The 14,739-nt window shown below is 32.6% G+C and overlaps 2 protein-coding genes across 8 annotated transcripts in view; one reads left to right on the forward strand and one right to left on the reverse strand.

Moving 5' to 3' along the window:
* The window catches only part of LOC123712848 (protein split ends-like), a 56,262-nt gene extending 52,109 nt beyond the window's left edge, over window positions 1-4,153 (reverse strand). For all 7 annotated transcript variants that reach the window (XM_045666168.1, XM_045666169.1, XM_045666165.1 and 4 more), the window contains exon 1: window positions 3,808-4,153. In XM_045666168.1, coding sequence (XP_045522124.1) covers window positions 3,808-3,890 — 83 coding nt within the window. In that variant the 5' untranslated portion in view covers window positions 3,891-4,153. The remainder of the gene's footprint in view (window positions 1-3,807) is intronic.
* A 4,889-nt stretch (window positions 4,154-9,042) lies between these two features.
* On the forward strand, window positions 9,043-10,095 carry LOC123713125 (iron-sulfur assembly protein IscA-like 2, mitochondrial). Its single transcript, XM_045666638.1, has 2 exons — window positions 9,043-9,430; window positions 9,832-10,095. Exons 1-2 carry the CDS (start codon window positions 9,186-9,188, stop codon window positions 10,007-10,009), a joined length of 423 nt encoding a protein of 140 aa, XP_045522594.1. The 5' UTR covers window positions 9,043-9,185; the 3' UTR covers window positions 10,010-10,095.
* The last annotated feature ends 4,644 nt before the right edge of the window (window positions 10,096-14,739 follow it).

The following is a 14,739-nucleotide window of genomic DNA, read 5'->3' on the forward strand; positions in this document are numbered from 1 at the left end:
TTAAATTAATTTAAAAGTGTTAATTAAATATTTTTCGTTTATGCATTTATAATCTACATAACGTTATTTAAACGGATGTCGAATTATTAATTTCGGTTAGAATAAATTTTTATTCATTACGCACGTTTCTTGTACTCACCTCAATTCAATGCCACTATTTTGAATCTGTTTGGTAATGTTTAGTAAAATTTAAAAATAAACATAGATCGTATCCAAACAGTACTTTCTAATAGATACAATTTTAAAAACATAGAGTTCAATGACTCTACAGTTTGTAATTCGTTTGCGAGCCTACCTACGCTTTTTTAGAGCGCGACATTGCAAAACGTTCGAGTTGTAACCAACATTTTTATTTACGTATGAAAAGTTTCGTCAACTATTAAAATTTTAAATGCAGATTGCTTTTATGTGAATATGATAATTATATTGCGGCCTGAATCTTTTACATCATCCAAACAAGACAACGTAAAAAACGCATGAATAATTCTGACAAAACGAATTCTACTAATAGGAAATATATACATACATATGCTTTTTATACCTGAAGACAAAATTAATGCAGAATCACAATGAACCATAATATGATTTAATAATTAATTATAGGTTTTGGTTTAATTTTAAGGCATAATATACTTGTAAACACAAAAGGAGACGACGTTAAAGCTCACAACGTTTTTTTACACACCCAATTTAGGACTTGTTTATATTAAAATTTATTTGATCGATAGGTGCAGTCGCGTATCTGAGAGGTGACTTATAGGTTATTTTTCGTGTCTGAGGATAATTTCTTAACCTTAAAGAAATTAAATAAATCTCCCAGTAATTATATTTTCTATTAACTTTGTGTTTTTGTGTCGATTCAAGCATTTGCGCATAAATGCAGTAATAAAGGCTATTAAATTTTTTGACCTTACAGTGTTTCTTGGATTTATAATTTACTTATGTACCAACATTACAACACTATAAACTAATCAATTCTTAAACTAACAGGCAAAACTATGCCTATTGAACGTTCATTAATTATGTTGATTTCTATTGCGCGATTTATATATTTTATCTAATAACTTATTATTAGTTTCATACACTACCCGACCGATAGAATTTGTAAAAATTGAAAATGCTTGTATTTCTAGAGCCTTTTTATTAAATTATAAATATTTATAAAAAATAAAACCAGACCAAAGCGGAACATTCATTTCGTACCAAGGAAGGTATGGAATATGGATATGAATTTATGACTAGTTTTAATTGTAAATGTAATTTCATGGATGTATAACACGCGCGCATTCGGAATACTTGCTGGTATACCTGAACTTTTTTATTTTTCGAGTGTTCCAAATCTTATATTTAGGGAGTACCCCAAATAATCCAGTGGTAGTAGTTCACATAAGGGCAACATCTACTGTCGTCAACTGTCATCTTATCTTTTATATTCAAACTTTTAACGGTTACCTTAATTTTAAAATTGCGTTACCAATAGTTCGCACTATTGCATGGTTGCAATGTCATGCATGTATCAAACAGAAAGCACTTATGTATTTTGGCACTGTATATACTTCTTATTCTTCTGTATGAGACTTGACTTGGTGCTCACAATAAACACGTTCATACGTTTTCTCTCTCAAACTGTACAGAGTCAAAGCACATGAATACGAAGAATACCGACAGAACAAATACATGCACGATAGGAACATGTAGAACTGAAATTAAAAGTTTGTTTACCTTCTCAACATTGCTTAAGATTAAAATAGTAAATGTAACTTTTACCTTTGTTGTAGTCGATGAGTTATATTATGCGTATGTCGTGCCGTATTTTAAAATTCATCACTTCACTTTATAACTTCAACATTGTGATATCGTGGTATGCCAGGCCAGAATGACCAACACGTCTGTATATTAACAGCTAAACACATAGCTACTTCATAATGTTACGAATCATTAGTAATGAATAAAAGGTGTTTTATTAGAAGACTGGCTCTGAGCTAAGTGTTTGGTCTTAAAGATATACTCGCGAGCTTCGCTCTCATTCTGGTGATTTTTATAAACAAAAAAAAATTGGGTGATATAAATATTAGATGATATATAGACGTTAATTGGTATGACACTAGTGGACGATAATTTATCTTTTAGTTGGCCCTAACATGACATCGATACATAAAACGTTTTAATAGGGACGACATAGATCGCTTGTAAATTTTTGAAAGCATACATTTATTGAATCCGTAATTCGTATCTCAAATATATCAAAATATACAATCTCTCCTTGAACACAGAAATATATCAAAAATTGGGACAGAAATAATGGTAACGTCTCTTGAATTTAAATATAAGTTGGAATGACATTCTGAAATTTAATAAAGGGTCTATTTTCTTTCGTTATTACTTATAATGTGTATCTAACACACGTAAGTTAACTTACCCATCTCCTGGTAACAAACGTTTAAAGAAATATATATAATCCTGAAACATAATCTATTATATAAATCGTTGGGAGTACAGATTTTTTTTAAACTAGATAGTATAATAGCCAAAAATAAAGTTAAAACTAGAAACTTTACACGTAAAACAAAACATACAGCTGGAAAGATTGGACTGTACAATGACGCAGAATGGCGTCAACGTCTTTTGCTACGTGCTTGTACGATTCATAAAACTTAAAAAATATAATTTAGTGGCAGCGTCCTTATCGAGGCATAGTAAAATCCCCCCATAAGTCATGATTCGGATTACTTTTGTCATAGATGACGTCTAACGTAAACGAAGTTCATGGAATCTTGTAAAAGACCCCAATTTGATTGCGTGAATAGACATTTACTAAAACTTTATTTCAACCCAGGTATAAATAATCTCGTGCATCAGCTCGCTAAGTATGTAAACATTATACGTAGGAGGATATATATCTTTACTGAACTAACACTAGGTATTTATTGATAATTATAAGGAAATACGTATTTTAAAAAAAGATTACTTTGTCTCGAACTCGTTTGTCGTTATTTACATATTTATTTGTTATGGATTCAGTAATGCTCCAATTCTGATGGTTTCCTAAATCTTATGTTTAACAACAGAGACTTCGATCTCATAAACATTTTGGAACTACCTACAAAATTACGTATACAAAAATTCTAAATATATTACTTGGTTTGCCGTATGTTGAGCATCGGCTGATAGTTTTTGTGGCTTCTCAATTCCATATTATAAGATATATAATATAAGATATTGTACCTATGAATTATATTTTTGGCAACATATATTTTGATGTTATTATTTGCCTTGTTTGTCTGTGAATAACTAACATATTTAGTCATTGTCGTCATAAATAATAAATTATAGTCAATTAGGTAATTATGTATATAAAATGGTACTCAATGAACGAGTGGATACCACTGTATACCACAAACTGCAGTAAAAATTTAAGTACACACCATACATACTATTTTTGTACATAGTATAATATAGTATAGTAAAATGTACTAGATATATCGTAACGCTAGGGTACATAGACTAAAACAAAACTTAATTAAATGTATTATGTACACAAGTCTTCCATTGGTCGTGAAAGCTATAAAACGTTTATTTGAAGTGAAAATATCGGTCATGAAATGTGTAACCCTGCAAAGTAAAACGTTGTAGCTTGCCTGCATTCGTAGGTACTTAACAACGCCATTTCCGAGTCTGACGCATTATTCAAATGTCTTATTCATTCTTTTGATCAGGTGTTTGTAGGACGTAAGTATAGTTAATTTTAAGCTATTAGGCGATTTATATTAGTGTTAACTTATGAATTAGAGCTAGTGATAGACATACCGTTTAAAGTGTTCTCTTATTCGATCTTCACGTATGCTATCGGGTAAGTTTCCAACCCACAGGTGCCGAGTCTCTCTAACCATCTTGCTTCGAACTCCACATTAGGAATCATTACCCGTCCGCGTCACTACGTGGCAAAAATCAATTTTGCACAACACGGTGCTTTGCACATTTTGATTTAAACACTTTTAAAACACTAGAGAAAACATGTCGATTTCACACAAGTTGCACTTTTTCACAAAACAACACAAATCTTTGACTTCACGACATTCGAAATTTTCTCACAGATCACACTTCACTATATAAACACATAACGTAATAAACGCGAGCGTACTCTTTGCAGCTCTCGAATTGACAGTGAAGCCAGCTTCGACGCGAGTTTGCCGATAAACCCCGCCTTCTGACCGCTGCCGCGCAAAGTGGAGTGGGGTGGCCTGTAGAGAATACGGGTAAATTCCCATAAGTATATGAAAATGGCTCAATTTCATATTATAAATAAGGAATTAAATTATAAATTTAAATTATTTCGAACTGTAATATAAATAAGTTAAATTGTGTGCAGTTCATTTCTGTTCAACGTATCCTTTTGTTTCAAATATAGACTCGAAAATTATTTTGCTAGATTCCATAACAAATTTTCTCACAACTAATTATCAAGCCATTATCTATACTGGCACATTAGTTTAAAATACTTTTCTGTAATAATAATATGAGAAATATCTAAAAGAAAAAGGAGTAAATGTGCCGCTATTTCAGATCCGCTGGCCAGTTTACCCAATATACTATCTGTCTCTCTCGTTTATATATACTTTTGTTCCACTTGCACTTATTATCAAAGGTAAAAGTGTTGCAAGCTTATAGTAAACAACAAATTCTTTGGAAAATCTTACAATTGATTCTGCTTAAATTATATCGAACGGAAAATGTGGTAAAATTAATATTTGAGGTATGTTTAATTTTTATTATGCAAAAATTACAAAACGTAATGATGTTTATAATATCTAGCTATTCTACGTATTCTTGGTTCATGGTAAATATTAAAAGGAAAACTTGGTTGAAACAATTATATTACTTTTAATTACATTATTAATTAAAAAACAATGATTAATAGTATTAAATGTGATATTGCTAATTAATTTCGAAATATTTACATAATGTATATGTCCTGTGTGTTTAAAACAAGCTAATTAGTCGATGTATCCCAGGAGAAAAGTTAATGTTATTGCTGTTGATTAGTTTTAAATTTTCTTAGATAACTTTTGAACTCCTAATATATTTGAAATTCTTATACACAATTATAATAAAAATAAATAATATTTAAGTGGCGTTTACCTACCTTTTAAATGTAATTTCTGCGAGTGATGTTTTGTTGCTAAAACATGTCGTTTTCCTAACCGGTACTACATTATAAGTGAATATTTTAGGAGATTTGAATGTAAGAAAAAAAGAAAAAAAACTATATTACAACAATACAAACAAAATAAAGTGCACTAGAATTCCCTGGCAGCTAGTCCTACCTTTCGACATGTTAACTGTACTTGGCCATAATCTACATAAAACAATTCATAATTAAAGATTTGTTCCTCAATAAGAGCTCAATATTGTTTTTAAGAGAGTGGTTAAAGATAAAAGGGCCTCCGAGCGAGAAAAAGCGTTAACAGAAGAAAGTGCTGTTTTTGAGTTGTTTATAGTTTGCGTTGTCTATGAAGTGGTGTAGTCGTTTTTTGTTTCATTGTACAATTTTGAAGTCAATCTTAATAATGGCACGTTGGGCACGCCCAAGTTTCAGCATTGAAGTCGATGCCAAGCCACCCTATATCGATATATGTGTGTACGTGTATGCTTCCTACTTCCACTTAACTGTAGGAAGACATATTACGGACTTATGCGACCAGTAAATATTCTAATTCAAAACAAAATGTATTAGATTTACAACTACTAGCTTAAAGCGAGATATTGGTACCTGGATAACCTGAAAGGACAGTGAACTAAACTTTGTTGACAAAACTGCATTTAGGCATAACAATAGATAGTAAAATATTGTTAAATATATTTTGTCTGTTAATGTACTTACTTGTTTTCTGTTACTCTATGTAATGTATGCATTGTTAATCTATGTAATCTGTTTTGGCTTTCTGTATTGACTAAGTGTTTTGTTTTATGTGTGTGTATAACCTGTAAGATTACTAGTAAATAATAAATAAATAAACTCCAGCAGGGCCCACACATATAGACTGTTTTGAATAGGCTGAGCTCCGCAGCATATGCAGTAAAGAATTCAACTTTGAATCCGACAGTTTACTGGTAAGGAAACGGTTAAAATTGTGTATCATAGTTACTTTCACAGCATTATGTCGTACAGTATTCTACTGTGGGGTGCTGCTGTAGAGCTTCAATCCATATTTGTGCTGCAGAAGCGGGCTGTTCGGGGTATTTGTTGTGTTTCCCCAATGAAGTTGGTACGGAATAAGTTTAAGGTCCTAAATATTATGACACTATCTGATCAATACCTAATTTAGCCACAAATACTGAAACAAAGTAAAAAAATATGTTTTATGTTGCAAATAACATTTATTACTTTTATAGTGTATTTTAATAGATAAATATAGAACAATTTAAAATATAAAAAGCTTATTCGAAGTGTCTATTGTCTGCAATACAGTCCTTTAAAAGTCCTTCCATTCTTAGTTCCATTCCTAGTACTTCTCTTTCCATAGTCCTTCCAATGATATCTGGCCTTGAGGCCAATGGAAGCACGAACTCTTTCCATGGAAAAATTCTTCACTGCCAATCGTACAGATTGTGTTAGGGACTCGAAATTATCATGGCAATGGAGCAAGCCGTATTCTCTTAAACTGACCATAAATTATAATCCAGCGGATTAAGATCGGGACTAGACGACGGCCAGTCTTCAGCTCTGATGAAGTCCAAAACGTTCGTTTCCAACCAAGACTGCATAGACCGAGCTTTATGACCCGGCGCCGTCTTACTTGCACTACCTTCTCAAGAATGGTATCTTGAAACACTTGTTTTGATACCTTTTTCATAAAAATATGGCTCAGTCTCTCCTTCATAGCTAATACGCCACTAAACCATCGCTGAAGTCGGATATTGCCCACGTTACACTCCGTCGACTAATTGGAAAGCTTCCTTAGAACTTTGAGCATAAATACGGTCTTATTGTTTGGTAAAATGTTGCTCAATTGTAAAAATTTCCTCATCCGTAAACAATTTTTTCTGACCTCCCGCTACCGCTTCAATAGTTGTTTCGATCTTACCACTCCTTATTATTCTTATTAAATTATCAGTTAAGTAATAACCAGTACGTCTCTTATAGGCTACAAGTCCTAAGTCATCTTTTAATATACGCGACATAGTTCTATGTGCTATCTTCATCTCCTGAGATAAAATCTTTTGCTTTCGGACGGGATTTCTTCAAATTTTTTCCCTTTTTCGTACGAACACTAAGTGGACGGCCAGATCTTTTTCTGTCACAAACAGGGGTCTCGTTGTACCAATTAATAGCCCGGTACATAAACATTTAACTAATACCAAGCGTATGGAGAGTTTAAAAAATTGCAGTTGGCTCCATACCTACTTTGTGTCATGCAATTCACAGTGAGTCGGATCTCTTTATCACCACACTCCATTTTAATAACGTAAAATATTGTATAATGTATTGGCGCCAAAACGAGAAAATCCAATGAACGATGGTATAAAAATCACAGATTCTAAATTCAAATATCCAGTATATTATTCTTGAAGCCTTGTTGTATTAAAAAAAATAAATAAATGAACGAATGAAGATAAATAATACTGGAAATAGAACTAATTTAAGCTTACGACCAACCAGGCTCCAGAAGATAAACCACTTCCACTTATATGGAAATTGTATTCGTTTTTACAACAAACTCCCAAGCGAAATTAAAGAATTATCACTAAATAAATTTAAAGCTCTCGTTTTACGTAAATTAATCAATACAGCTTTTTTTATGATTTAACGAATATTTAAATGATCCTAATCCTTAGGATTGATTTGCCAGTCCAAATAATTTGTATGACTCAAAACTTAGCGATTAAAAAGAGGGGCGGAAAGTTTCTTGCCAGTTCCTCTTGCCCGCTATACGCCTTGACGCCTTTTCTGACGATGATAAGTTATTTGACTTTGACTTTATTAGTAGTTAGTTCCTTAAAATATATATACGTGTATGTTCAATGTATAAAATTTCTCGTTTGCTATTTTCAGAGATATTTGCAGAGACAACGCCGTTCACGTGTTATATTGAATTTCCTATTTTAGATTTAGTTTTTCTAGTGATTATTGTACTTTAATCTATAATTGTTTAAACCTAGACAAAATAAAGATAATAGTGTGTTTACTTCACGTTTCTCTATCGTTTTAATCGCGAACATACTGAATTAGGGTGTGATTTAGAACTTAGCGCGAAGTATGACTCCTATATGTTAAATCCTAAGGACGTTGGGTTCTTGATTATTCTGATATATTTGAATAGTAACTACTGCCTAATAGTACCTAAAATTTCTAGCTATGTAAACGCGACAAACAGGGGGTTACATTCGCATATATTAACAGAGCTCTAGGCCTGGTGTAATGTAAAAATCAAATTAATAGATTGGTAGATGTAAATTGAATTATTCTATTTTATTTATCTAATCTACGACTATACCAGATATGGCAATGGAGGGCTGTGGCACCGGTTTCGCTATCGCAACTATCCTGCGGTTCGGGCTGGCTTTTACAGTTATTAAAAGAATTTTAAAAGTTATGTTTGTATTATTTATTAAGTATTTTCATTCATAGTACTATAATATTAAAAAGAGATGTTGAGATATGAATATAATTTTCCTCATACTAACAACATTTGAATAATTTTTGGTATATCAGTAAATCGTAGATCTCTCTTTCTCTATTAAAGTTTTAATAGAGAGGTATTAGAAAACTTTAATTATATTTAAAATGAATCAATTATAATACGGTAGTCACAGTTTGGATAATATATAGCTGCTATACAAACGTTAAATGCCAGGGCCATTAGTCCATTGTCGACAGGAACTTTAAAAATTTATATACTGTTAAAGCATCTTTACTAAGGTACCGGTACTAGTACTTGGTAATGTCAGATGTCAGAACTCCTACAGTTATAGTTATCGGCTTACAATAACGTTGACTACTGATAATTTTTGACACTTTACAGTGACAACTTTTATCATCTGTGAACATCTTTCAAAAGGGGAAAAATAACAATGTCTTTTATATTTTGATAATGATTATCGTTAAAATTTCGTCTTAGTATTGGTAACAATAATCTTTTGTAAAGTAACCTTATCTATTATGTTCATTAATAATTATTTCTAAAATGTTTACCAAATGCTTTATGTCGTCAATGTTAAATAATTCCCGATATTTACTACGATCTAGGATATATTCAACGAAAAATGCAATTACACCGAATGAGGGAGTCCTTCTGAGTGAAACCTGTGTGAAGAGACTGAAAGAGCTATGTACTGATAAGATCTTTTTGAGATTATGCGTAGAAAGCGGGGGCTGTTCAGGCTTCCAGTATAAATTTCATCTAGATGACCAGCTATCAAATGAAGATAAGTATGTAGGCCGATAATGTTCTAGTATAAGTATTATAGATAAGGAGAAGGTAAAGGAGAACCTATCAAAATTTAATACCAATCTTTCACTAGAACTTTATATCAATAGAAACACTAAGTTCATGTTTAGAGTTGTATTGCAACTAACAAATATGTAACTAATACTAAGTTATAATATGCTTCAATGATTTGTGTACCTTTTCAAAGTTTACATACTCTTTTGTACTTGTGATAACTACAAATGCTGCTTATCATAAATTTAACACTGATTTGAAATAATTTGTTGATAAATAAACACCATTAACATGGTTTAAATGTTGAATCTCAGTAGTGTAGAAATAGTATTTACTAGTGTAAATAAAATAAACAATTATACTAATATCTTCTTTTATATTCTTTTAGGATCTTTGAAAGAGAAGGTGTTAAGTTAGTGATTGATGAGACATCATTGGACTACATCAAGGGTTCAACTATTGACTACCATACAGAATTAATTAGATCTGCTTTTAGAGTTGTGCAGAATCCAAATGCAGACATTGGTTGCTCATGTGGCGCCAGTTTTTCCATCAAAATTGATTAGACTTAATATGTCATAATTCTAATACCTGTACAAATGTAATATATAGCTCTAGACTAGGTTTTTATTATATAGTGAAATCTTTATTCTATTGTTTTTTTATATGTATTCACAAGAATTGTATTTTTTAATTTAATTTACCCTATACATACTGGTTAATGTTAGCAGATGTGAGCAGATGAGATTTGGGGTGGTATATAGTATATGATTCTGTTAAATTGTAAATTTAAAGGGAACTGAATATTGGTTAATAATAATAATGATTATTATTATAGCTGACACCCAGTATAATATATTAACACTTATTTAAGTTACATAACTTAATCTAATACACATATGACCTGTTTTTGGAAATCAGCATATTCTGTGACACATAGGCCTCTTCCAGCTGCTTCCATTATTTTCTGATGCTAGCTCTTTTTGTGCAAGTTATGCCTGCTATTCTCTTTATATTGTCTGCCCATCTCTTGCTCTTTTTCCATCATGTGGTTGACATTCTGTAATCATTTTAGCCAAATCAACCTGCTATCATGTGCCCGGTACAGCGCCATTTCAACTGCCTTATTTTATTTATAATGTCCTCTGTTTTTGTCGCTGATCTTGTATCTTCTGCTCTTTTTCGATGTCTCGGTGTTATACCCACCATGCTTCTTTCCATTTCTCTTGCCATGTCCTCAACTTTTTAAGATGTTTCTGAGATAATGCCAGAATCTGGCAGCTTTCTTAAGTTACCTGGTGGTGCTGTTGATACTTTGATCATCTTAATAGTTATGTGATCTGGCCCAGGCGCTGTTCCATTTTTTTGGTTATTGATAGCATGCTCTGTTTCTGAAAGCAATTTAGGAACTTCTTCATCTTCAAGATTTACTGTCTGTGAACTATTATCATACTCTAGTGAGTAGAGGTTCCTATAGAAGTGTGTTGCAGTTTGTATTATATCTTTTCTTTTTGTCTGTTGTTTACCTAATGCTCCTAATGCTTGGTTCCATCCATTTGTTCCTACAAGTTATTTTAGAGCTTTTTAACCCCTCCAGTCTAGTTTATGTGGTAATTAAGTGCTTCTATTCTTCTTTTTAATATTATTACAAATTTTATTACTTCTGATTTCAGCTTTAGTTTTTGCTTGTTTTTGTGTTTCTTTTCAAATTTGTTTCTTGTAATTTTTTGGGGGATTGCGACATATAGTTCCCAGTCTTTAATTTACTTTGGTGTTATATTTTTCTTCTGTCTTGTTTTTGACTTTGTTGTCAGGTTGTTGTTGTTGTTTGATTTTTTCTTTCAGTAGTTTTGTTTTTGTGTTGTATTTGTCTCTACTTCCTTAACTTATGATAGCTCTTACTAATCGATTTTTGAAGTTGAGTTGGCTTAGTATACTTACATCCTGGAAGGGTTTCCTATTATTTCTTTCGATGTAATCAATTTTGTGGCATCCGTTCGGCGATGTCCATGTCCACTTTTCCCTTCCTTTTTAAAGAAACTGTTTATGAATGCTAAATTATTTTCGAGAACCAGATTGAGTATTCGTTCTCCATGTTTACTCCTTGGGCCAAAGCCGAAGTTGCTTATGATGTTCTCTTGGCCAGGATGTCTGCATCCTATTATTCCATTGAAATCACCAACTATGATGTTTTTGAATGTATTTTGTAAAAGTGTACTTAATTGGTTGTAAAACTTATGTTTGTTATGTTCTTGATAATTTTCAGTGGATGCATAAATTTGTATAATCGACCATCCTTGAAGCTTGGATTTATATTAAGAATGGCTATTCTATTTAAATCGAATGAATTCCCTTAAATTCTTCTATATTTGGTTGTAAGTCTTTTTTACCAGATAGTCTACCCCATAGCTTCCTTTCGGTTCACCTTTATAGTAGAAGGTTTCTTGTGATCTTGAATGCCTTCCCCTATTCTTCTCATTTGGCTTAATCCTAGTAAGTCTCAATTAATCTTTGAATGAGCTAACTCTAGTTCGGTGTTCTGGTGTTCTCAATGATATGAATTGTCTTTCATGTGTGGCGATATAAAGTATCTTAATTTCGATTGGGTTCGACAACCCCCACGGTGACCAGCCGGGTCGGAGTGGTTAGTGCATTTGAGTTTTCTTTCGTATTTGCATTTGAGTTTGTTGGTTTCTGCGGTTGTTTTTTTTAATGGTATAGCTTAGGTTTCAGGCTTTCGTATGACATATTATTTATATTTCTATTAAAAACAATGTTTGAATGCAGAGGTAGCGCTTGAGTCGATTTGGTTGCTCGCGAGTGTATATATAGGCAATGTATTTGTTTTTTGGATATACACAAGACTACTATAAGAAATACACAATTAAAGCTTATCAAAAATAATTTCAATGACCTTACACTAAGAAAACAGTGTAGTGTATAATAATTGTTTACTTCCATCACCTCATAACGGGAATTTGCTGAATTACCAATAACCCCGTATAATTATATGACTAAAATTCTCTATATAAGTTTTCAATTATTATTATTTTTTTTTATAAAAAGGGGCAAAGGTTATTACCTGATGTTAAGTGATACCGCCGCCCATGGACACTCAATGCGAGAGGGCTCGGGAGTGCGTTGCCGGCCTTTTAAAAATTGGTACGCTCTTTTCTTGTGGGCAGCTGGTTCCACATAGCGGCAAAGACTGCCTTGAAAAACGCTCAGTCGTGGAACGTCGGACGTCGAGGTGATACGGGTGGAATTTTGTATTCTGCCTCGACGTCCGATGATGATAATGTCATAGTCACGGCAAGATCGGTTAAATATAGCAACACTAGAGGAAAAAATGGAAGATATGCATAAGGGTATGAAAAAGGCTAATTTTTAAATTAAATATGTCCCAAAAAAGGTCCAACATTATTTTTTATCTATATTAATGCATTAAGCGTAAGGTCTGCCTCTGTACCGTTAGCCTGCTGGGCCTCTCCATGTAGTTACTACTTTCATCCACTTGTGATCTGTAAGGTACACCACCTTACTCTCGATGGGATGATGACATCAAAAAAACCTCGGGTCCTCAATGGATGCAAATAGCTCGAGATGGAGAAAGATAGCAAGCCTTGAGGCCTTTACCGGAGAGGTTTCCTGATACATACTAACTGTTACAAATATTTACTAACACAGGATAACCAGATATTAGTGGATCGGGAAATAATTTAAGGCTTGAAATAAATAAATAAAAAATGCATTAAGCATCTAAAACTTGATCACGGACAAATATTTTCCTATGCGGACGATACAACTGTACTTTTCGCAGTGCTTAACTGGGCAGAAGTAAAAAAAATCTACGGAAGTTGGACTGACAACTTTAATCTTTTGTCTCTCAATAAAGATAATACTAACTATGTATGTTTCAGAATTTATGATCGAATTCAACCACCTAAAGATTTTAAAATTAAAATACATAACTGCGATAGACAGTAACTGCCCTTGTCTTTCAATAACAAAAGTCTATCAAATATTTAGGCATATATATAGACGAGCGACTATCATGGTATCCCCATATAGACTTGAGATTAAGGAAATTAACATACATTTTTAAAATTTTGCGACAGTATATCGTATGTAGTACTTAAAAGAATTTACATAGCACTCGTTCAGTCCGTATTGACATATTGCATAAACATATGGGGAGCGGCCAATAAAAAATTTTTTTGGAATTGGAACGGGGACATAGGGCTCGATTAAAGGCTATTCCGACCAAACAGATTCCCATCGGAAGAGCTTTATCATCTCAGCCAAATACTTTCCGTTAGGGAGTTGTATGCCCTGATTCTAATTTTAAAAACACACAGAGCGCTACCATGTGATAGTAGGCTGTTCTTAAAAAGACATGGTGATGTTGTCGTCGGTCAGACCGTAAGGTCTGACTTCGCCAGACGCAATATGCAAGCAGACTATATCTATAATAAATTAAATAGACTGCTTAACATCTACCCGCTCACCGTCTACAATCGCAAAATACGACTAAAGGACTGGCTTATGAACATACCCTACGCAGTGTTAGAGCTTCTTCTGAGACCTAGTATGTAGTTACACACTATTCATTCAGTCACTGACTCACTCACACATTTGCACTCACACACTCACTTATGCACTCAAGCGTGTTGATAACAGTTGATAAATCAAAAACAAAAATAAATAAAATAAAAGATGTAATTAAATTATATATAAATATATTTTAAGGAATGTATAATTAAGTTTGTTATGAAAGAGCTGGAAACCCTGACACAGGTATTTTACTTAGAAGGGTTCCCAAATCTTACACATTGTAATGCATATGTATTTAAAATGAATAAACACATTTTTTTATTTATGTGTCATTACACATAAACTCAAAACTCTGAAACTGATCTTGAAAATGCTTTATGAAGTAACATACAGTTTTTGAAACTTATTTTGGCGAGTTAGGGAAAAATAATCAGAGTAAAATTTTTACGATACGCCGAACCCAAATACAGACACTCTGAAGTTAGCTATAGTCGACAATCAGTTTAGTTTTTTCTATTGTTAGTGACATTTTTTCTACAAAAATAGAATATTTTTTTTAAAACGATTTTAATCTTGTTACGCCAATGTAGTATAACTTCTTACGCGTGTACATAGTACACACACGTGTTTTATATATACTGATTGTTTGAAATTAAAATCAAGTCAGTAACTTTGTCTTAGAAAAAGGTCTGCCATAAATGTCCACAGTGACTGGCAGAATGTGTGGTTTAAAAACTCCAAA

This window comes from Pieris brassicae, chromosome 8 (assembly GCF_905147105.1).
Source record: "Pieris brassicae chromosome 8, ilPieBrab1.1, whole genome shotgun sequence".
NCBI classification, from domain to species: Eukaryota; Metazoa; Arthropoda; class Insecta; order Lepidoptera; family Pieridae; genus Pieris; species Pieris brassicae.

What these genes read in the sequence shown, in the direction of transcription:
- LOC123713125 (XM_045666638.1), top strand. Translation starts at nt 9,186, where the DNA reads ATGTTTACCAAATGCTTTATGTCGTCAATGTTAAATAATTCCCGATAT. An exon ending in CAGCTATCAAATGAAGATAA is followed by an intron (nt 9,431 to 9,831) that starts GTATGTAGGCCG and finishes ATATTCTTTTAG; the next exon opens with GATCTTTGAAAGAGAAGGTG.